At 39.1% G+C, this 25,261-nt stretch overlaps 1 protein-coding gene across 1 annotated transcript in view; it reads right to left on the reverse strand.

Moving 5' to 3' along the window:
* Nucleotides 1-25,261, reverse strand: part of STK4 (serine/threonine kinase 4) — an 86,692-nt gene that overhangs the window by 33,477 nt on the left and 27,954 nt on the right. Inside the window, exons 9-10 of the mRNA XM_041732928.1 lie at nt 24,588-24,774; nt 4,758-4,915 (exon numbers count right to left, since the gene is read on the reverse strand). Coding sequence (XP_041588862.1) covers nt 4,758-4,915; nt 24,588-24,774 — 345 coding nt within the window. The remainder of the gene's footprint in view (nt 1-4,757; nt 4,916-24,587; nt 24,775-25,261) is intronic.

Consider the following 25,261-nt stretch of genomic DNA (forward strand, 5'->3'; position numbering starts at 1 on the left):
CCTTCTTTACTGCACCCCATTAATTTACAGAGATCTAAATTCTGTACAGTACTTGTAATTCATTTCTAAATAGTTTACAACTTCTACTTTATCTTGAAAACAAATACTTGGAGATATACTCTTTAAATTTCCAAGTGGAACAAAATGGTTTTATCTACTTTATTGTTAATTTCTACTTTTCTTGTGTTTTAGTCAGTGAACATGGCCTGTGTGATTTCTGTATGAGATTTCTGAGCACTTTAAAACATAGTCAAATATTTCACATATGTTTTCAAAGTGTCATGAATACCTGAAAAGTGTTCCTATACTCTGTTTTATCAACCTTGTTAATTGTGGTAACTCTTGTTTTTTTAATCTAACTGAAATGTCCATTTTTGAGAGAAGACTAAGGCTTTAGCCACAAATGAAAAGGATTTTTAATGCTATAATTCTTGCTGGATAGCTCTTACCTTTACCCCAAATCAAGCATTCGAAATAACAGCCTCAGTTTCTTAAAGTGTCATCCCCAGACCAGCAGTGTCAGCATCACCTGGAAACTTGTTGGAAATGCAGACTGTCAGGTCCCACCCCAGACTCACTGCATCAGAGTCTCTGGGGTCAGCATTGAGTAATCTGTGTTCTAATCTCCGTTACATGTGATTCTACCTTGTGAAATTCTGATCTAAATGATTTTTAGGATATAGCATATTTTGATATGTTTCTTCTTTCTTTCCTATTAGGTACTATAGAAATTCAGAGATAAGGATGTATTAGTATTTTATTAGCACTGCATGATTTTTTTAGCTTCCTTTTTATTCTCCCTTTGTGTCTTCTGTACTCCTATTGGAGGTACCAAAGAAACACATAAAAAAAAGAAAAATGTCCTTTTGTAAGTGACATTTGGCAAAGAAAGAGCCAAACTGTTGAGTGAAAAAAATACTCAGAATAATTTCACTGAGCTTGTAGAAGGCTTTGTGTCAGACTAGCTAACATGTCTCCCTTAGCAATCTCTTAGAGACTCTCTGATTTCCTAATAGGCATTTAACAGAATTTAGTTATGAAATTTAATACATTTAAGAGGTTTTAATTATGAAAAAGATATTCTCCTTTCTTCCTATGAAGGCAATTACCACTTTGAAATGAACTTTTTAACCAAAATGGCAAATAGGAAGCCATTTCATCAGGAATGGTAGCATTTAATACTGAGAAAAACCATCATATTTTTCATCTGAAATTGAGTACTTTTGCATTTCTAAAATTGAATTACTTTATTTGCCACGTTGGAAAAGCTTTAACAAAGGTTTCCTTTAACGTTTAATATATATTGTGATAAAAGTGTAAATAAAAGATGTGTGAAAATGCAATATTTGCTAAAGTTGGTATTTGATAGTCTAAAAACAGACTGCATGCAATGAATATCAATTCTAGGAGAATTCAGACCCTGAATTTGGCATTCATAAAGCCACAAAAGGCTGTAAACTTAAATCCAGCTTGGCTCATGAATCCCCCAGAAACATACTGTAATCTTTTAGTCTAAGGGGGTGGAATGCCAGGAGGAGTGAACACGGCAATGAGGCCGCGCTACCCTGGAGCTTACGGTGGTGAGGAAAATAGACGTTAGGTCAGGTAACCTATCTATTCAGGTAATAATGGTTAGTTAAAGGGAAAAAAGCCACAGTAAAGAGAGAGTGTGAGAGAGGACCTTACAGAGAGAGGGGACATTCAGCTAAGATCTGAATGAAGAGGGCAGCCCGGGTGGCCCAGCGGTTTAGCGCTGCCTTCAGCCCGGGGCGTGATCCTGGAGATCCGGGATCGAGTCCCACGTCAGGTTCCCTGCATGGGGCCTGCTTCTCCCTCTGCCTGTGTCTCTGCCTCTCTCTCTCTCTCTCTCTCTCTCTCTCTGTATCTCTCACGAATAAATAAATAAAATCTTAAAAAAAAAAAAAAAAAAGATCTGAATGAAGAGAAGCAGCACCTACAAAGGCTCCAAAGCAGGATGTGGTGGGCATGTGTCAGGAGAGAATGAAGCCTGTCATGGTTGGAGGAGAGTGACAAGGAACACAGCAGCACAAATGTAAACACTCACGTAATCAAAGTACGTGTGAACACATTAAAATCACCTGGGGCCCCTGGGTGGCTCGGTCAGTTAAGCGTTTGGCTTGGACTCAGATCATGATCCCAGGGTCCTGGGATTGAGCCCCACAGTGGGCTCTCTCTGCTCAGCAGAGAGCCTGCTTCTCCCACTCCTCATGCTTGTGCTCTCTCTCCCTGTCTCAAAAAAATGAATGAAATCTTTTAAAAACTCGTTTTCATTTGATCTTTGGTATTTTTTGGAATAGCAGCTCATCTATACCCCACCTACACTTTCTTACATTGCTTAGTTTGCAATTCTCTTAAAAGAGAAATTATAAGTTAATTCTGTTGATATTTTGACAGTAAAAATAGAATAAAATTTTATGGCAGGATGGGATTGGTTCAGGCCCAATGTGAACATAGACACATCCAAAGGATTTACAGCAAGAATCCCAGTGTTGAATGACCCTAAATGCCAGACAGGTCAGTTAATAGAAACGAATGAAGTAAGCTAAACACTGAGAAGAACTGGACCTCAAGAGAGCAGCTGCTGCTCAGCTCCAGACAATTGTCCTCCAACCATGTAGGTTTATTATGGCTGGGTCTTCCAAGTTTTCAAAAGAAGGCAGAGAGCCAACATTTTATATAAAAGCTTTCAATTTTTAAAAACAGGCAGCTATAGAAAGATTTGTAAACCTGTATAGGGCACACAAGAAGGTCTAGATGCTGCATGCTGTTAGCTTCTAAGCTCTGGTATAGAGGATGCTCTCAGGACCTCCTCCCGGGCCAGGCATCATCCAGGCTGGGCAACGGGCTCACCTACTCATGGTATCCTCCCTCTGTCCAGAATGCAAAGCATGCTCTCTTAAAGACCTACTAAAGCCCCTCTGCAAAAGCAGCTTGCCCATTGAAACACGTTCTCTGCCAGTGATGATAGTCTAGGGAAACTATGGCAGAGAGAAGTGAATTCTTCTAACACCGGAATTACTGAACTGAAAACAATGATTAGAATGACAGGACATCCATGATCATTTGCTTCTATAACATTAAAAAAAAAAAAGGGGGGGGGGGATCCCTGGGTGGCGCAACGGTTTGGCGCCTGCCTTTGGCCCAGGGCGCGATCCCGGAGACCCGGGATCAAATCCCACATAGGGTTCCCGGTGCATGGAGCCTGCTTCTCCCTCTGCCTGTGTCTCTGCCTCTCTCTCTCTCTGTGACTATCGTAAATAAATAAAAATTAAAAAAAAAAAAAAAAAAAAAGGGCGGGAGGCAGCCCAGGTGGCTCAGCGGTTTAATACCACCTTCAGCCCAGGGTGTGATCCTAGAGACCAAGATCGAGTCCCATGTCAGGCTCCCTACATGGAGCCGGCTTGTGTCTCTGCCTCTCTCTTTCTGTATGTCTCTCATAAATAAATAAATAAATAAAATCAAGAAAAAAATAAATAAATAAATAAATAAAATCTTAAAAAAAAAAAAAGAAAGAAAGAAAGAGGAAACTGCAGCTAGGAATCCAGATCTGATGACTCTGCAGCTTTCTATCATGATATCTGCTATTCAGAAGCTGTTTCATCTTTGCCTAGAGACTCACAAAACTGAGAAAAGCAGTCCTGACAAATACGCTCAAGACAACTCTGTGGGCATCACAGAATAGCAAAAATAACTCAAATCTCATGAGTAAACTAATAATGGAGTAATAGCTGATAGTAACAAATGAATGCACACCTGATAAAGCAAAGGCTGCTGGGCTGTAACATGGCTTCAGGGACTTATCTGTCAAACAGCCTCAAGTGAGTTATTCTGGTCCTCAAACGATCTCTATCACCAATACTATCAACTCCAACATTCCTGCTACTGTACAACAGTAGACATTATGTTATGTAAGAAGGATGTCATCACCTTGAGGCCAGTGAACAGGAGAATGGAAAGCCAGGATAGAAAGGCCTCCCAGAATCCAATTATGATGCCCAATCCGAGGTCTTTTATAAACAACAACAGAACCATGACAGAATTTGAAAGTATAAAAGTGAAAAAATCCCTAAAGAGAACATTCTTTCCTAAAAATATTCAGAAAAGGAATGCAGACTCCTTAGCTTACTTTTCCCCCCAATTTTTTTATTGCCTCTACTCATTAAATCTCTGTGAACATTACCAAGTGTCTGTGGTTAAGGGAGAATGTTCCATTGCAGAGAAGGAAAAACACACCCAGTTTTTCATTAGACACTTTGGAACAATTTAATATTCATCCTTAGGCAAAATTCAGAGTGATCCTCTCCGAGGGCCTAAAATTAGGATAATGGTTAGCAAAACAGCAAAGATGCTACAAATCAGCATGAGCTGCCCTCCAGTCTCACTCTTAAAGTCACAATCCCAAATAAACTACGCAAGACAGTGCATCCTCACTCGGCATTTCTTTTACTGTTAACAATTCCAAACTCAACAAAAAGAAAAATGGCAAGTTAATAAAGGATTTTTAAAGCTAAGAAGATGCCACTAATCAGGAGTCCCAGAACTGCTCAAACGTCGGTCAAAATGCAGTCTCAAACTCATGAGGCCCTCAGCCTGGGGGGCTGCTACCGGGAGGGCCAGAGGCTTGCACCGTACAAGAAAACGCTCTGGCACTTTTGGTGAAGTGACAAAAGTGGATGTGCAATATGGCAAAAAACCGTCCCCAGCAGACACAACAGTTCACTTCGAGGACTACTTACGAACTCATAGTCGCCATCCTGCGGTACTTTCCAATCCGAGGAGTTCCTTAGGGGGCCAGGGACACTCTGGCCAAAGCTGTGGATCTGGTTTTCTTTTTCTTTTTGTTCAAAATATTCAAGGAAAGATGGTTTTGCAGGCTGCATGGTCTCATCCCTTCCTGAAAACCAAGAACAATAAAAGGCAAAAAATAGTATCTTCAATTTCAGAGTTTAATGAATACAGATGGGCTTCAGCCTCTGTGTCAGTGGCTTTTTGCTAGATAAGGACTTCCAGAAGAATTTAGTGAAAACCACAGGAAAATGAAAAATGCTCACACCACCTGCTTCCCACAGAATTTCAGAGGATTTATGGGTCCCCTTAAATACATGCAAATATTTCCCCAGGCACCGTTTTTCTGGGGTGATACAACAATTCTGAGTAACCTGCAAGTAGTACTTTTGGGGTCTCCTATAGCAAAAAGTTCCCATGATATTTAGACTGAAAACAGAAAAGCAAGCACAGCTACTTATCACCTACGTAGATAACATTTTCTATAGTTAATGGAATAGGGAAGGGGGATAAGACAGTAGAGTGACTTCCCTTTGAGATTCTCTTGATCCAACTGGACTAGAAAGATATGCACAAAAAAGCAAATATAAGTAAATCATATTCCATCCACTCCAGGAAATATTATGTAATTTTAAAACCCTATTTACAGGGGCAATTGGGTGGCTCAATGGTTAAGTGTCTGCTTTTGGCTCAGGGTGTGATCCAGGTCTGGGGATCAAGTCCCACATCGGGCTCCCTGCATGGAGCCTGCTTCTCCCTCTGCCTATGTCTCTGCCTCTCTCTGTGTGTCTCTCATGAATAAATACATAAAATCTTTTTTTTAAACCCTATTTACAAATGGCTTACAATAATGCTAAAAATTGAAGATAGGATACAATATTATATAGAGAGCAAGATCTCAACTCTGTAAAATCATATACATAGGGGAAAAAAAAATGAAAGAAAAATACCAAAATGTTAACAGGATTTGTCTCTCATAGTAGATCTCAAGATCTCATGGGGAGATCTTGCAAGCTGGGGTGGTTAGGGAAGATGGGTAGGGGGTACTTAGGTTGGACCCTAAACATACCGGAGGAAAGATTCAGTAGTTACTAGTAGCAGCTGCCAAAGGGAGCAAACTACAGAAGTTACTGGTTAGTGGTGGCAAAAAGAATACTTTTACCTGGCATGACTTACAGCCTAGCTAGCTGAACATACCTACTTCACATGTCCAAGTGGTTTCTGCTTCTGATTAGTATTTTAATCCTGGGAAGTATGGAAGCTTTTCCCATTTCTTTCCATGAACATGTGGGTTTATATCGCCCTTTTTCCCAATAACCAGGAAAAAAGACCAGAAGGTTCAAAGCCCTAACAAGTGGATAGAAAGGGAACTAGAATATAGAGACCAGCACGTGTTTCTCTCCAGACATTCTTGTTCCATGTACTCTTATCTCCTGATGTCTGCCTGGTCCAGCTTCAAGCCAGCACCCTGACTGCCTCTCAGACGTTTGTCATATCACTTTGACCACTGCCAAGTTCAAAGCAGCCAATCCCAGATTTGCCCACTTGCAGATGCTGCCAAAAGCCTATTTCACTGTTGCCTCCTGACTTATTAGTGATTAAACACAGTGTTTGCTAAGACCAGCCAATAATTATGTGCTAAGTGTGTGTTGTTCTGTTTATTCTAGGTGTGATGTTAAATGCTTTTCATGATTGTTTTATTTAATTTTAAGTTAAATTTATGGTATTATTTTATCATCTAGTTCTGAAGGAACTACAACAAAATAAAACCTATATTAAGTAGAGCTGTTTGGGATTTGCTGACAAGTCCTCTTGATCAGTCCCCTCCCCCTGGACCAGAAAAACCCTCAGCAAGCCTACACATGGTCCTACACAGAAAGAGCATTTAGCGAGCCTCCTGGAATCACACGAGGGTGGTGGTACTACCGACTGTTACCACATACAGTATACAGTGTTCTTTCATATGGAATCTCGTGGCTAGACATGTCGACCAACCAGCTGAACAGAGCAGAAAGTCTTGAAGCAAAATAGTGAGCCCAAAGGCTTTCCAAATAGCTAGTTATTTGGAAAAGGACTGAATTGGATCTACACCTCACATTTTAAACCAGGAAAACTCCACATGGGTGAGAGCTTTTACTACAAGGACGGGAACTATAAATACTACAAGAAAACTGGTATAGATACACTTGAGGCCTGGGTGTGGTTTCTGACTATGAAAAAAAAACAGACGCAATGAAACATGGATAAATAAAAACCTTTTGTGTGAAGAAAACCCCATACATTTTTTAAAATTAGTAAGTACACATATAAGCCAAGACAAAAGACAAATGGAGAACTGGAAGAAAATATTTGCAACGTGTACCATAAATTTTTTTTAAAGAAAGCTCTTTAAAAAAAATGTATGAGTTGTTCTTGGTATGAGGCAGATAAGTTCCTACACACACACACACACACACACACACACACACTTCCTAAAATCTACCAAAAGAAGACCCAAAAAAGGTAGAAAAATGGGCTAAAGCCTTGAAAGGATAGTATGGTTGACCCTTGAACAAAGCAGGGGTTAGGGCACTGACTCCCATGCAGCTGAAAAATCATGTATAAGTTTGGACTCCTCCAAAACTTAACTATTAATAGCCTGCTGTTGATCTGAAGCCTTACTGAGAACATAAACAGTCACTGAACATACATTTTGTATAAATATTATATGCTGCATTCTTATAATAATGGAAGCTAGAGAAAAGAAAAAAAGTTATTAAGAAAATCATAAGGAGGGGCTCCTGGGTGGCCCAGTTGGTTAAGCGCCTGCCTTTGGTTCAGATCATGATCCCAGAGTCCTGGGATAGAGCCCCGCATCTGGCTTCCTGCTCAGTGGAGAGTCTGCTTCTCCCTCTCCCCTTGCTCGTGCTGTCTCTCTCTCACTTGCTTACTCTCTCAAATAAATGAGTAAATCTCTCTCAAAAAAAAAAAAAAATCATAAGGAAAAGAAAATACACTTACAGTACTATACTGTATTTACTGAAAAAACCTGCACATAAATGGGCCCACAGAGTTCAAATCTGTGTTGTTCAACCATATACACAGGAAGTTATTCAATTAGTCCTTAAACATGAAAAAAAAAAATGCGTAGATCCACACACAGTAAGAGAAACTCAAATCAAAACCATTTAGAGATGTGATTTCTTACATTTCAAAAGGACAAGAATTCAAAAGCTGTTGGTAAGGCTGTGGGAACACAAGCATACTCATACATTGCTGAACTAGGAGTGCAAAATAGTACAAGCTCTAAAAGGGGACGTGGCAAGAGCTAAACATCAAAGTATGAAATAGGGAAGGTACAAAGAATCCTGGTGTGTTGTATTTGAACTGGAGGTATGAATGTGAGCTCATACTTAGAAAAAAAAATCCAACCTTCTTTCATTAAAGTCTTAAAGCAGTAACACCTCATTATCAATGAGCACACCTGGTGCTCAGATCTTGGTTTGCAAATCCCATTCCCCACTCAGAGGAACTAAAGCTTCTTAAGGGAAATAGCTAACTCCAGGTCTAAGAGTGGGCCTGGAACATCTGTGCCATAAAAAGCGAGCAAGTACTCAAAAACTAATGGGAACATATCACCAGGAAATAGAAGCCACCTTGAGGGGCTCCCACTGGTAAATTGTGGGGCACTTTCAGCACCAAAAAGATCTCACTGAATAAAAAGATTACTCATTAAGCTAGGAGTAATAATCAAACAGTGAAGGCGTTTGGGAGAGAGAGGTACTGTCAAAAGAGACTGTACCACTTGAAAACTGTTATTATCATAACAAAAGAGTATCTTCTTTTTTAAGAAATATACACAGATTATCTTCTTTCTTAGAAAAGACACAATGTTTGAGAGTAAGCTACACACATTCCACACCAACTTCTCATTATTTCTATCATTTTATGTTTGTTTACCCATTCATCTTTATTTTTATTTTTTTTAAAAATTTTTTATTTATTTATGTATTATAGTCACAGAGAGAGAGAGAGGCAGAGACACAGGCAGAGGGAGAAGCCGGCTCCATGCACCGGGAGCCTGATGTGGGATTCGATCCAGGGTCTCCAGGATCGCACCCCGGGCCAGAGGCAGGCGCTAAACCGCTGCGCCACCCAGGGATCCCCCCATTCATCTTTATATATGCACAGAGAAATGACTTAATTGAGTTCATCAATAAAAATGGCAACTCTGGACAGAAATAACAGATAATTTAAAATATGTTCTCCTGTGGGATTGTTACAAAAACCACAAAGATATCATTTTTTTTAAAGCATCACTTCCAACGATAAAAATTGTGTAATTGTACTCTATATTGCTCTGATGCTTCATTTGCTCCTTTCAGTTGCAATACAGGTGTATCTTAGAAATTCAAGTCTATACACCAGGGACGAAACATTAAAGATAATAGCCTTTCTATGGTCTAATTCTAAACCATATCATAAAAACCAAAGGAATGTTTGTTAGGCTAGAGTATAATCATTTGTCTAATTTCTATCACTGGTGGATCCCTGGGTGGCTCAACGGTTTAGTGCCTGCCTTCAGCTCAGGGTGTGATCCTGGAATCTCAGGATCAAGTCCCACATCGGGCTCCCTGTGAGGAGCCTGCTTCTCCCTCTGTGTCTCTGCCTCTCTCTCTCTCTCTCTGTCTCTCATGAATAAATAAATCTTTAAAAAATAAAATAAAAAAATAATTTCTATCACTGTTTAGAAGAGAAAATGAAACACAAGTTTTCTTTAAATTTGAGTTTTTTTCTCTTATTTGATGACGACAGCCCTTCCCAGGTCAGCTGAAACTTTCTAATACTTTTGAAGGTAAATTACCAACTATTATTTGTCTCTTTCAAAAGTGAAGGGTTACAAGTAAGAAACTATCTAAAACATCTTTGCTTTCATCTATTTATATTAATACCAGGGACTTGATTATACCGGACGTTTATTAAAGACCAAAGCTCCAAAACCTAGAGAATTTTGTAATAAGATAACTTTGGTCCAATCCCACATTCAGACAGAACTGGAGGTAAAATTCACACATGTATAAAAAACATAATTAGGGATCCCTGGGTGGCGCAGCGGTTTGGCGCCTGCCTTTGGCCCAGGGCGCGATCCTGGAGACCCGGGATCGAATCCCATGTCAGGCTCCTGGTGCATGGAGCCTGCTTCTCCCTCTGCCTGTGTCTCTGCCTCTCTCTCTCACTGTGTGCCTATCATAAATAAATAAAAATTAAAAAAAAAAAAAAAAAAACACATAATTATAGTCAAGTGATTAAATGGCCACATGTATGAGATTACAGTAAGGCTAAAGTTGATTTTGGAGACAGCACTAAAAAAATCCCTATCCTGGAGTTCAAAGATCTAGATTTAGGTCTGACTATAAAATCCTGTGAAAGCCATAGATTCCAATCTACAAAAAGAGGCCACTGGATCAATACTTCTCATGTTCCTTTGCAGCTCTGAAAATTTCATAATTCTATGAGTTGGCAGTAGCTTATGAAAACATATTTGTGCTCAGTTACCAATAACCATTGAAAAACAGTTCTTATCTCCAGAGGGATCATGACACTTGATAACCTCTAATCTAAAATATGCCTCAGGGGTGCCTGCGTGGCTCAGTCAGTTGAGTGTCTGACTTTTAGTTTCAGCTCAGGTCACAATCTCAGGATCCTGGGTTCAAGCCTGCATTGAGCCCCACATTGGACTTCCATACTCAGCACAGAGCCTGCTTGTCTCTCTGCTCCTCACCTCGCTGACCCATGTTCTCTTTTGAATAAGTAAATAAAATCTTTAGTAGGGGATCCCGAGGTGGCTCAGCGGTTTAGCGCCTGCCTTCGGCCCAGGGCGTGATCCTTGAGACCCAGGATGAAGTCCTGCATGGAGCCTGCTTCTCCCTCTGCCCATGTGTCTGCCTCTCTCTGTGTGTCTCTCATGAATAATAAATAAAATCTTTAAAAAAAAACTTTAGTAAATAAATAAATCAAATATGCCATAATTGAGATGTGTATGGGCATAAATCAAAGACCAGACCAAAGCAAAAAACGGGACTTAATAAAATACTTGTGACAAGACTGCCTCTGACTCTTTGTGTTTTGTTGCTGTTAGTGGGGTTATTTTGGAGGGAGGGAAGGAGCAGGGAATAATAAATAATAAAGATATTATCTAGAAATGCTGGTTATAAAAATGTTTTATATAACTAAAGCTGAAGATATGAATGAATGAGCTGGTAGGGGAAGCCAAAACTCAACTGGCAAGAATCAGCATACATTAAAAAAAAAAAAAAAAGTGCATTTGAGATTCCTGAGTGATTCCAGAAATTAGCTGCCTGTATCACAAAACTCATTATGTGTTAGAGGGCTTCTTGGATTAAGTTTATATGGAGCAGTCAGCACCCCTACTGTGACCAACATTTTGGCACAGTAATTAAATTACAGCACCTGTTCTCACTCTGATTTTATAGATGATAATTATTCTAAATAAGGGGCGCCTGCCCCTTTTTTCCATGTTCCTTTTGGAACATGGCCCAATCGTGGCCAGTCGATTAGGCGTCTGCCTTTGACTCAGGTCATGATTCCATGATCCAGGGATGGAGTCCTGCATCTGGCTCCCTGTTCAGCAGGGAGTCTGCTTGTCCCTCTGTCCCTCCTTCCTGCTTGTGCATCCTACTACCTGCTTGTGCATCCTACTACCACGTAAATAAACCTGAGCCTGCTGAATGGCAAATACCATGTGAGCTCCAGTCAACAGACTATCTTAGCTGAGGTCTTCATGAGTCAAACAGCCATGGCCACCATCACAGCAGCTGGCATCAAGCTTGGGAAATAAGCTATATTCACCACTATACCACCACAGCTGCACAGCCAAGCCACTAAATTAGAAGTGGTTTGTTACAAAGTGAAAACTAACCAGATGGTGTCTGTTGTGTCTCCACACACACACACACACACACACACACACACACACACCACTCTGTATCTACAAAAAGTTCTATTCTTTGAGAACTCAGGTTCAAATTTAACTAAGGTTTATAGAATACCTTCTAAGTTTCAGGCTGTTTACTCGGTACTTTTGCATGATGTTCCTAACCAAACTTCAGGAATAACATGTAAATGAAGTAGGAGAGAGGAAGACCTGCACTTATTAGGCACCAAGTACTAGACGATGTACCATTTCACTTAATCCTCAAATCTTTAGAGGTATGTGTTATTATTCCCGCCTTACAGATGAGAAATTTGCCTAAAATTATGTAGCTCATTACTAACAAGGACAGGACTGAACCCTGATCATCAGATTTTAGGTCTGGTGAGCTGCAAATCTTATATTGCAAATTCTCTGACATCAAAATGAAAACTCTTTTTTTTAAAAAAAAAAAAAGAAAAGAAAACTCTTGATATGTCAGAACTGCCATTGAGTGTAGAATGAGTAGGGGAATGGAATTTTCCCAGTAACCTTATCTTTGAACTTTTCTTTTAGCGCTCCTGAGCTAGATGATCAAGTGTGTTGGACAACAGCCTGTCAGTACTGAGAAGCATAACAGAATCAGTCCAAGCTGATTAAAGGCAATGCTGTCCCCAGGGCTTCAGATGGCTGGTGGGCTTTCTATTTCAATGTGAGCTAGGGTATTTTTTCAGATGTATCCCAGGAAATAAAGACGCTCAGCTGACTGATAATGCCAAAAACCTGAAGCTATGGGGAGACTGGACAGAGCAGAATAGTCTAATTTTCCAAACAGCTGTCCCTTGCTCTGATTCTTTTATCTGACACAGGAAGTGCATGAATTCCTATACTATGACTGACTCATTTTTCTTTGTAAGCAGCACATGGTAAGCTCAATGGACAATCTGTCTAAGCTCACAGACCAGGAGTTAATTCCCATATTCATTTTTCTTTGGAAAATGCTAAAAACAGAAGGACCCAATAACCCAATGTCTATCAGCTGGAGAATGGGTAAATAAAATATGGTATGACCATACAACAGAATATTATTCCACAATGAAAAGGACTGAAGTACTCACATGGGCTACAACACAGGATGAACCCTAAAAGTATTATGCTGAACCCTAAAAGTATTATGCTAAGTGAAAAGAGCCACTCACAAAAGACCACTATTCCATGACTCTACACGAATTCAGGACAGGCAAATCTGTAGAGACAGGAAGTAGATTAGTAGCCAGCCACCTGGGCCCGTGGGGTGAACAGGTGGGATGTCAAGTCACTGCTAATGGGTATGGAGTTTCTTCTGCTGATGACCAGAATTCTCTAAAATCAGAGCATCAACAATATAGAGTATCATCCATTCAATGGGATTATTCAGCCATAAAAAGGAATAAAGTGCTGACAGATGCCACAACATGGATCAACCTTGAAAACATTAAGTGGAAGACGCCAAACACAAAGGCCACATTTTGTAGGAGTTCATTTACATAAAATGTCCAGAATAGGCAAACCCATAGAGATAGAAAGCAGATGAATGGCTGCCTGGGAAGAGGGGCAGAGGGGGTCATAAGAAGAGACTGCTAACAGGATTGTGGGTTTTGGCGGGAGCATGAAGAAAATGTCTGAAATTCAACAGTGGCTATGGTTGCACAACTTTGTTAATACACTAAAACCTCACAGGACTGGATCATTAAAATGGTGATTTTTTATGATATGTAAATTATAGCTCTCTTTTGTGAATTGCATCTCAATTAAAAAAATACATCTTTAAAAACTACATTGTGGTGATGGGTGCACAACTCAGCAAATATACTAAAATCCACTTAACTGTATACTTGAAAGAATCAACTACATGATATGTGAGTTATAGATCAATAATTCAATTTTTAAAAAAGAAGAAAGACCCTTGTCCTCTACAATCTACTTTGATTTTTGGATTCATACAAGGTATGACACAATGCCAGGGTAGTCCTAACTGGGACAGAACTTGACCAAAGACTGAAGCCACCTTTGCCTTTGGAGTGACCACCTGGTGGACATTGAGCTTTATGTCCTTTCATGTTCATATTCATTTTTATAAGACTGACAATACGTAAAGCATAATGGTCAATACTCTGTCCTTAATTTCCACAATAATAACTCTTTTCTACCTTAATAGTAATTAATTTTGTTTAAAATTAGAGAAGTAGAGTCTGCATTTTTTTCTGTTTCATATACAAATATTTGTGAGGAAAAAAATAAGTTTTTTTTTCGAGTAATCCCTCAAATGTTTTCTTCTGGCTTGGAATAATATGCCTTATCAGAGGATTGTTCGTTTTGATTTTTAATCTAACCTTTATTAAACTTTGTTTTTGTGTGATTTTTGTTTTTGTTTCTGTTACTGGGCACTTAAGTGCTTTCCACGTAACTCATTTTATTACACAAATTATTATCCAAGTTTCTATGTCTGCTCATAAATATTCCTCTGAAGGCTCTTTGAAACCACTAAGAACCGCTGGAATCATCAGTTATATGATTCCCTGGAGGCCAACTGGAATAACTCTCCTAGTTAACTAATTTTGGCAATTGCCTCTATGTAAATCAACGTGACTTCTGGGCAGTGGTCCTTACTTCCTTAAGTCTAGTGAGCTGCCACATATCTATTCAAAGAGATCTAAATTCAAATTTCAAAAGATTACTAACTAGAGCAATAGAGGTAGCACATTTAAAAAGATACAGAAGGTTGACAAGTAAGAATGATCCATACCTTGGTTATTACAAACATTTCCTAACTGGTCTTCTCTTTTCTGGCCTTTTCAAACTCCACATCATCCCACTGACTCTCCTAAAAAACCATCTTGTTCTATTACTTCTCTGATCAAAATATCTTTATATTACCCTATTTACTACCTGCTGAATCAGGTTCAAACTTCTTTCTGTGGCATTCAAAGTCCTTCAATGTCTGGTCAAAACCCACCTCAGCCAAAATGAATATTCAATATATATATATTTACATTTCTGACTTTGCACTTGCTAAAACAGCCTCACTCAGGCTGCGCATCTAAGTCCTTTGTTTTCCTTCTCACAAAACCTTTAATACTTGTCTGTACCGCTTGCCCAGCATTTGGCCTAGTATTATACCACCTTCAATACATAGAGGTCCTATATTCTCAACTAAGTTATGTCAACATCAAATATCATAATCTGAAGCATGCAGAGTAATGTCCCAGGCATACAAGGAATGACAAAGAATAGTTACAGTACAGCAGGCTCCCCATAAATATTAGGTAACGGCAATGACAAATGTCATCCTTCCCCTTTAAACCTATAAATTCCTGGTCAGCAACAATGCCTCATTTGGCTTTTGTACATTACACAGTAATGACATAAGTGACTACCTAATAAATACTTTTTGGTTGGCATTAGATATTTATGTTAATAAATACTGATTCCAAGTTGATGTTTCTTACAGCATGAACATTTAAGAGAAGCATCTACTTTTTCTATATCGAGCCATTTAAGTTGATCAAAATACATCTCCATTCCTTTGCTGAACAAGAGTAGGCAGGTCAGAACAGCTTAGAGCACCAGAGAAATACATTCCCCTAATCAGTCAGAACTGATTTATCTGCCTCTTAGGCATTAGAGCCAAAGCATATCTTTTAGGACTCACTTTCCTCTTGTTCTTCATTACTTTCATGCTACTGCTCTCTCTTAGAAAATACACTTCCCACATGGCTATTCTTGGCTCTCCTTTTACCAATTTAACTATAACGGAGCACCTTTATCTTCCCAAAAATACAGACCTTGAGCCCTTCACCCGAGTCACACTGAGATCTGGTACTTTCATATCCTAATATGCGGTCTGGCAGGGTGTTTCGAATGAATTTTCAGGCACCATGTGTCTGTGCTTTTTGGCTCATCCCAAAAGAATCAAGAATGTTAATGGTTTCCAAAGATAAAATTGAGCCCAACATCTGGACACAATTAGAAAAACTGCACAAACAATTAGGATTTAGTCTCAATTCAGGATGACCTTGACTTATTTGTGCAATTGTGAGAAAAGACTAAGGACCAAGAGTCTGCTCTTTTAGTGCAAATCCCACCCAGGAGAAAGCTTATGATAAGTGTATGGTGAACCACGACAACTATCTTTTGGGGAGAGAAAAAAAAATCGAGTCAGTAATAAATTCCACAGTATTAAGATAACAGTTTGAAACTTAACAAAGGAAGGTTCAGGTAGATCCAAAGCCTAGCCTCTTTAAAATCTGCCATCGTGTATTTTGAGCTATTTAACAGATTCTCAATGCACCTGTATCTTATTGCCAAGGAATGTGAAACACACACAGAGTCACTCTCTTTCTTTCACTACAGCACATTTTTAAAACATTACGGAAACTGACAAAATAACCTTCCTTTAGATCAACCATTTTCATGCCAGTTGCACAGGCAAAGAGGTGGTGTTTACAAAACACCATTAATACCAAGAATGAAACATAAAAACATAGCAAGCAAGAGAAAATGAATGAGGATGAGAAAAGCAGCCTTGGTCCAATTAAAAAGCCACTGTCATTCATCAGAAGACTCATAAATGTATATTACTTACCATTTTTAAGCATTTACAGGCTCAGTATTTTATTTATTATTTTATATCATCTTAACAGTACTATGAAGAAGGAACTTTTATGCTGCATTTTTTCAGACTATGGAAAAAGGCTCAAAGAAGAGGGAAGTAACCTGCTGAGGCAGAATGAAGTATGTAAGATTCTGAGCAAGTTTCAAAGCAAAGACTCTGAATCCAAAGATTAATCTTCTTTCCACAGTCCCCTTTTCTTTCTCTTACCTTTATTGAGAGATACATTTCTAATAAAACGAAACGTTTTAAAGTTTTAGCTTTGGTGCCAATGCATGCAACACTCTCAGACACTGCAGAAAGTGGCAAAAACACATGCAGATGCGTAATATTGTCCAACAATAGTTTTAAACACCCTGAGGGGATCAGAAATTGTATAGTAAGGCTATTGTGCTAAAATAAATATTAAAATACCTGCAGTACTTTATGTCTTATTTACCACCCTTGCAAAATGCTATCATTGGGGCCAGGGAGAATGAGATAGGGAACACACGAGGGAGGCAATGTTTAAACAATCCCCTCTAGACAACTGCAAGTGTAAAGAAACTAGGCTTTGAGTCAAGAATTTCCATCTTCTGCAACTCCGAAATTAGTATCTGATGGACGGTGCTGAAATAAAGTCATTTCAACAAGAGCTTGGGCTTTGGTTTTGACATGAGGAAACTTATGGCAACAATAAGGGCCTTCATGAGACTTAGGAACTTCTGGGGAACTACAAATGCACAGTGTTTTCACCACATAATACTATCACAGGAATTTGCCCAAACCATGCTCTTGAGTTGTCTTAACATAAGTATGCCACTCGCTTTAAAATCCTATTTCCAAGAGATTAATGTGGCGATTGCTCTAGAATAAAAATGGGAAGTTTCTGAATGATATGCTAGTTTTAAACAGAAACCACCCACTCACTCCCTTTTCACAGAGTCTAATTTGAAAGGCTTGAGTCAGAACTTGGGCCACTGGGAGACTGAAAGATTGATGCCATGGACTCAAGCCTTTCAAACAAGAATGCCCACTACCCCCTCTACCCTCAACACTGTACTGGAGGCCTTGGTAAGAAAGAAAAATATATAAGGATCAAAAGAAAGAAGTAAGACGGACTTCTGGGTAGTGTGGAAACAGATTAGTGAAAACTAAAGAGGCAACAAAACTGTAAGCTGCCATTGTTAATATTTACTTTGATATGCAAATAATATCCCCCAAGTCACCACCACACCAGAATTTTAAGTTTTAACATTTTATTTAATTCCTTGGTTAGTCATTTTTAGCTCATGATGGTTGCAAAATTACATCCATGGTGCCGTGCTGCAGAAAGAAAGCGTCAGTTCTGGTGAAGGTCTACTGAGAAATCCGGGAAGAGAGAGAAAAAGTTTAAACTATTTTGAGACATTTTGGCAGACTTCCGTCTTATTTGAACTTTGCCAAGTATGAGGTACCCAATTTCCTACCTAAATCAAATAAAGACACTGTCCTAGTGTTGCTGCGCTTACTTAAAATAGATTTTAAAATAAATAAACGACAGTCTTGATGGAGAATAAAGCCTACCACAGAAAGGGGATTTGTGAATGTGGATGGGACACCGTTCTAACCATGATCTGTCACAGAGCTCCCTCTACTGGTCCAGAAAAGGCACAACAATCCTAACACGGACCTGGAACCTCTCCTGTCACTTCAGATCTTCTAGCAGCGTTCTGCTATAGCCTTTGCCAAAAAAAAAAAAAAACAAAAACACTTATGTACACAAATAGAAGAAATCTTCCCAAATCCCCATACTGATATTTTATCATGGTTTTCCACGGTTCTTAACAGATGTTCCTGAGGTCTCTTTGTAAAATGGCCAGATCTCACTCCCACTCGGATCCCCTCCCCCAGCTACAACTGGATTCTTTATTGTATATTCAGATATACACAACTGAAACTCCCTCAGATGGAACACACCATTAAGCCCATCATCAGAGCAGGACCCCTTTGAGAACCATTTGTCCTTCTCTTCTGGACTCCTGGGGAATTGTAGAGTATCCAAACAACCAGCAAGGTGGGGTACATTATTGCAGGCTGAGGCTCACCAACATATAATCTGTAACGTGAGCCTCAAAAACTTAATAAAGAGGCTCTGCTGAAGTGGAATAGAACATAATAAGCTTTGAAATCAAACATATCTGGCTTCAAGCCTTGGCTCTTCTATTACTCACTATGTGATCACAAGCAAGTTACTTAATCTCTTTGCAATTTTGTTTCTGCTGCAATAAAATGGGAGGTGGTTCATGATTAATATATGAAATGTTCACAAAGGATTAAGCACAATGCCTGATATATATTAAGGGCCTAATCATTAATGATTATTATTAACAGTTATAATGCCTAGTCTCCTGAGTATAATAAACAAATCATATATAATACATGATTGGTTCTAAAAAAAGTATATCTCTGGGATCTCCTCGGAAGCCAGTACCTGACTTAATCATGAGTTTTGTTGCACATTAGATCTAATGCCCATTAATGTAAGGGTGGGTGGCTTCCAAAACAAACTGGAAGTTCCGTACAATAAAAGGAGCATACACTCTGAACTTGTTCAGCTTATCAGCACTGGCATTTACTAGCCATGTGACCATGAGCAAATAACAACCTCTCTATAAAGTTTTCCCTGGTAGGGAAAGTACAGGCATACCATCACTATAGACAGGTCAAAATGACTGAATGAGCTGAAGCACTAAATGTCCCCACTCCCACTCTAAACACACAAAAATCCAAGACTTAACAAAACAGAAATATTATGGTCCTCAAAACTAGAATAGGAAACTCTGCAAATGGAAAAAGCAACAAAGGAACACACAGCACTGAAGTGAATGGCCCGCTGGGAACACTAAAACATAGAGACTAGTTTTAAACCTGATGAGGGAACAGGAACCAGGACACTGACAGGAGCCAAGATATATCTATAAAAAGGAAGCTAGAACGCAACCCCCAGCACAAAGATAGAAGCCATGACAAACTCTAACCACAAGCTCAAGGACATGGCTTAGGAATGGCTTCTGCCCATGTGAGGAGTGGAAAGAATCAACTTCTAGGAAGGTAATTTCCTTGGCTGTATCACAAGCACAGTACAGAAATGAGAAATAATCTAAAGATTCCACTGGAATGAAATACCCTTAGGGCCTTGCTGGGATACCTATGCAACTCAAGGAACATTAGAAACTTCCAAAGAAGATACTTCCCACTGAATATAACCACACAAACAAAAATCACAAAGTATAAGAAAAAATCTCACAGTATAAGAGATAGCAGACACAATAAACAGCAGAAATTAGATCCAACAACTCAAGATAACAGATTGATCTAAAAAATACCTACAAGGTATACAAGGACCTAGGTCCTCAGTCAGTTAAGTGTCCAACTCTTGGTTTTGGCTGGGGTCACGATCTCGAGGTTGTGGGATTGAGCCCCACATTGAGCTCTGCACTAAACTGAGCATGAAGCCTGCTAAGGATTCTCTCTCCTCTCCCTCTGCCCCTCCCCCCCACATGCTCTCTCTCACTCTCTCAAAAATATTAAAATATACCTTGAAATAAAGACATTTATAATATTCAAAGAGATAAAGGAACATTTGTAAGACAAGACTAGAACATTGCAAAAGAAGAAAAACCAGGGCAGCCCCGGTGGCGCAGCGGTTTAGCACCGCCTGCAGCCCAGGGTGTGATCCTGGAGACCCGGGATCGAGTCCCACATCAGGCTCCCTGCATGGTGCATGCTTCTCCCTCTGCCTGTGTCTCTGCCTCTCTCTCTCTAGCTGTGTCTCTATGAATAAATAAATAAAATCTTAAAAAAAAAAAAAAAAAACAAAAGAAGAAAAACCAGATTTAAAAATAACTAATTAAAACTTCTAAGTGGGGAGCCTAGGTGGCTCAGTTGGTTAAGTGTCTGTCTTCAGCTCAGGTCATGATCCTGGGGTCCTGGGATCGAGCAGGGAGCCTGCTTCTCCCTCTGCCCCTCCCCTGCTTATGTTTGCTCTCTCCCACTTAAATACATGAAATCTAAAAAACAAAACAAAACAAAACAAAAAACTTCTAGGAAGCAAAAAAATTTATCCATGGAAATAAACTCAAGTGTCTGAGTCAAACCATTGATTCGATGTGGCTAAAAAAAAGAATGACAGGGTTAGAAAATAAATCTAGAGAAAACACCCAGAAAGTGGCACAGAGATTTAAAACATGGGAAATAAAAAGGAAAAATGGATATAAAGGAAGAAACCAAGTGTCCTGATAGCTGCTATTAGTCTTGTGGAATGTGAAGTGGTACAAACTTCAGAGGACAGTATGGCAGTCTCACAACAGGACAAATACACATGAAACTATTCAAATACTTCTGAAAACTTATCCTAGGAATACTAAAAAGAAGGAACATTTATATGCAAGATGTTCCCTGCAGAGTTATTTATAACAGTGAAAAATTAGGAACAACCAAAATGTCTACCAACAGGTAAATGATTTTAAAAAAACACTGTTAAGTATGAAAAATGAAAACAGGGACTTTGCAGCGACATGGAAAATGCATACCCTTATTAAGTGGAAAATTATCAGAAAACAGAGTATCAATGTAAATTATTACTATTATTATAGGAACCATACGGGCACATGCTCAAAAACAGGCCTCCAGTGCTTCATCTCATTCAATCATCTTGACCTGTCTATAGTGGTATGTCTTCAGTTCAATATTAGTCATGTTATACAACTTTTATAAAGGTGTGGACTATTTGAACCATAAAGGACAATGAAAGTACATAAGTTTCATGATTCTTTAATTTTACTGGTTAAGGCACGAGGAGGCCCGTACAAGGAAAGTGACTTCTCCAAAACAACACAAATGACTAGATCTGAGCCAAGCCTGGTCAGATACTTTCCTTTAAATGTTTAAAACTAATTCTAAAGAAATGGAATGATATCTGAGATTTACTTTAAATTAACTGAATTTATTTTCTTTGAGGAGGCTGAAATATGATGGGCAGTGAGTTAATCAGGTTTGAAACTGGGTGACAGGGCACTGGGGTCATTCATGGTATTATTCTGTGCAATTATGTATGTTTTAATTTCTCATAACAAGAAGTTTAACTCCTAAAACCATAAATGGTGAAAATCTCAAAGTAAGTGGCAAATCTGTCAAACCTGTGGCCTAAAAACTGAATTAAAAGACCTGTAGCAGATTAATGATGAACTGAGTTTATTTAATGTCACTCAGATGTGATTGCTGCGGTTTTTAAACAGTTTTCCATCATGACTATAAAAAAGAGGCATGTTTCTCATTAGACATGCTAAGCCATCCAAGCTTAGAAACTGAACAAACAACCCATTGAATTAATTAGCACTTTAAATACATTTGGAAAATTACATTTGGAACAAAATTAATTCTTTAAATAAAAAAAGGGCAGATTTTCCGTAACATGTGCATGCACCACACATGTTACTGGGCCAGCCTCCTTACACTATAAGCGATTATAATCATCTGTATGATTAAAGCCCTTAAGACAAGTAGAAGAAGATAAAGCACCAGAGTTCGTGAAAAGACTAGAGGTCAGCAGCTCCCAACTATGAAACAAACTTTCCTAACAAATCGTACTGGCTACTGAAAAGAAAAAGAAAGAGAAGAAGAGAAGAGAAGAGAAGAGAAGAGAAGAGAAGAGAAGAGAAGAGAAGAGAAGAGAGAAGAGAAGAGAAGAGAAGAGAAGGGAACAAAAAACAAAAAACAAAAAACAAAAAAACAAAAAAGAAAAAAGAAAAAAGAAAAAAGGAAAGAAAAGAAAAGAAAGGAAAGGAAAAGACAAGCTAAATTTAGTACATAGCATTCACTTGACAATTTACATAACACCAAATGTATATCTAGGGTGTTCTGATCTCAAGTACAGGGGATGAAACACACCTAAGAACACTGAATGAGGTAAGAATTTAAAGGGACTAGCAAGGTGACAATGTTTTTATAAACTCTTATAAATATCCATTTTTAAGGCCATAAAAAGTGAGAAGAAGAAAAAGGGAGGGGGCAAAAAAAAGTTCTTAAAGTAATCCAAAGTTCGAAGCCCTAATTTATAGGACACACAATGACACCAGCAGTATTTTTGGTCAGACTTCTTTTCTGAAAATAACTTTAGAAAATAAATAAAATTTAACATACTAATGATCCTATTACTTTATTTACTTTTTTATTTATTTACTTTTAATAACTGATTTATTTACCCCCAGCTGTTGCAATACTTTTTTACAGTCTTTCTCCTAAGTACACATCAACATATGTTAATTTATCTTTTTACTTTTGTAAAACTGGGGAATGCTATAATTCTGCTTCCTTCTTTTCTCACTTTACAACGTATCATAAGTATTTTCCTAACTCACAAAGTATTGTCCCAAAACAGGATTTTTAATGTTTTTGTATTGTATAATTAGTCCCCCTTATGGATGTATCATAATTTATTTGACCAATCATCTATTAAACATTTAAATTAATCCAAATTTTTTTTACAATTATAAGTAACATATCTGGAAAAATTCTTAAATATAATTTCTCTATCTTCAATTATTTTCTTGGACCTGATTCCTAGAAGTGGAATGTACTGGATCAAAGGTCTGAACCTTTTAAACTCCTGATGCATACTACATTCCAGAAAAGTTATACCAATTTACACATCCATCAACAGCACTATTACTTTTTCACCACCTGTACCCCTCTGACCAGAATCCTAACACAGATAATGAGTCTTGGCCCCAAAAGAGAAAAAAGAAAAATAGAAAACCTTTTCTCTTCATAAACAAAGACTTGATTATAAACACATAGACCTGAAAGGTGAAAAGCAGAGTGGGCTGCCTGGGGCCCACAGCCTAGACTGGCTTGCTCCAGTCACGATAAATGGGCTATGGCTCCCCTGCGCTGATCTACCCTTCTCTTGCCTCTAGGACTCTGTGTTACACTGCTCCCTCTGTGGAACACCTCCACCCACCCTACTCCCTGCCAACCTTCCTGCCTTCTCCTTCAGAAATTCTTCAGTAATCCCTAATCCAGACTGAATACTCTTTCATTCTGCTTTACCAAGCCCCTGGATTAGCTCTATTTTAGAACTTGTTTCATACACTGATGTGTCATTAATTAGTGGTCTGTCCCCCACACAAGACAACGAATTCCTTGGGTGCAAGGACTGTTTTTTCAGCATCTAGCAAAGTACTTGAATACAGCATTGAAGAAAAATTCATGAAATGAATTAATCACAAAGCAAAGGGTCTAGAGCAGGGGTCACAAAACTTTTTCTGTCTATAAAGAACCAGAGAGTGAACATTTCAGGCTTTGGGGGCCATACAGTCTCTGTCACAACTGGTCACTCCGCCTCTGTGGTACAAAAGCAGTCAAAGACAGTATGTAAATGAATGGACATGGCTATGTTCCAATAAAACTTTATTGCCAAAACCAGGTAGTGGGCTGGATTTGCCCTGTGAACCATAGTTTGACAGTCCCTGTTTAAAGGAAGGACTTTTAAACTTTAAAAAGCGGGGGGGGGGGGGGGGGGGGGACAGATTATAAAAAGATCATAATGACTTAAAGCCTATGCAAAGCTCAGGCTAAAATGTGCATCCAGAGCTCAATTAGTACCATTTGTATCCTAATTCCTTTCCTCTGTGATACAGAGATTAAGGGAAGGGAAGCAACAGAGGAGCAGAGTGGCAGACAGCACCCTGAGAGCCAAGCACCAGTGTCAGGACAAGGCCACAGGCCAAAAAGGAGAGTGGGATAAGAAGCAAAGCACAGATTTCAACTAGAAGGGACTTGATAGGATTTTCAAAGCTGTACAGTCATCCTGACTACAGACTGAGTATTGGTAAACCTGGGTTAGATCCACAGAAAACAGAAATCGACTGAAGATACCTATAGTAAATAGCTCAGAATCACATCCCATTTTGAACTATGTATCAAAACAATACAAATATATTTGCCTCCACAGATCAAAGAAAAGGAGAAAATGACAACATTCGATGAGAGGTGGCTATTCCAGCTCAAAAGAAAGACCTTCCTCATTGCTGATGCTTTCTTGCCTCTGATGCCTCAGGCCAGCTCTCCCCTCCTGCACCCACCCCTGCACAACCAGAAAGTGACTCCAGCCTGAGTCCATGTGGACCGTGAGAGCTTGTTTTCTCTGGAATTTGCAGGGGTTGTCTGAGAAGGGAGTATATTTAACCAGAGCCTTACTTTTCATGGTCCCTTCCTCTTCCTCATCTTCTGTGTTGATCACCATGGTGCCCAGCTGTGATGGCAACGTGTCCCCGTGCTCAATCATAGTGCTGGCCCCATCACTTGTGGTGCTGGCTACCCGGACGGTGCCCATCTCATCACCTGCTGCTCGAACCATTGTGCCAGAGTCCATCTCATCCTCCTCCTGTGAGAGGACAAACCTCAAATCAGGGCTAACTGGATCGAAAGGTTTTGAATTATTATTCATCTCGGGGCAAGCATTTCTGGATTTGACACTGATTGGGATTCCAGACCCACAGAACTGAGGGTCTTAGAACCTACTTAACCAAAGAAGACCACAAAGTTAGGCAAGCAAGAGCCAGAAACATCCTCCCCCTCTCCCCTTCCTATCTCCTCTTCAAAGTTTTATAACAGAGGGGCACCTGGATGGCTCAGTCAAAGGAGCCCTCAACTCTTGATCTCAGGGCCGTGAGTTTGAGCCCCACATTGGATGGGGAGATTACATAAATAATTTTTTTTCTAAAAAAAAAGGGGGGGGTTTACAACGTAGATCTAAGAAGCTGAGGTGCACACCCTTGGAATCTCAGGCTTGTGAGGGAGTCCGTGAGTGTAAAATCTATATTTTAGTATGGATCCTTGATTCTCCAAAAGGGCACACAAAAAAACAAATC

Source organism: Vulpes lagopus, chromosome 18 (genome assembly GCF_018345385.1).
Source record: "Vulpes lagopus strain Blue_001 chromosome 18, ASM1834538v1, whole genome shotgun sequence".
NCBI classification, from domain to species: domain Eukaryota; kingdom Metazoa; phylum Chordata; class Mammalia; order Carnivora; family Canidae; genus Vulpes; species Vulpes lagopus.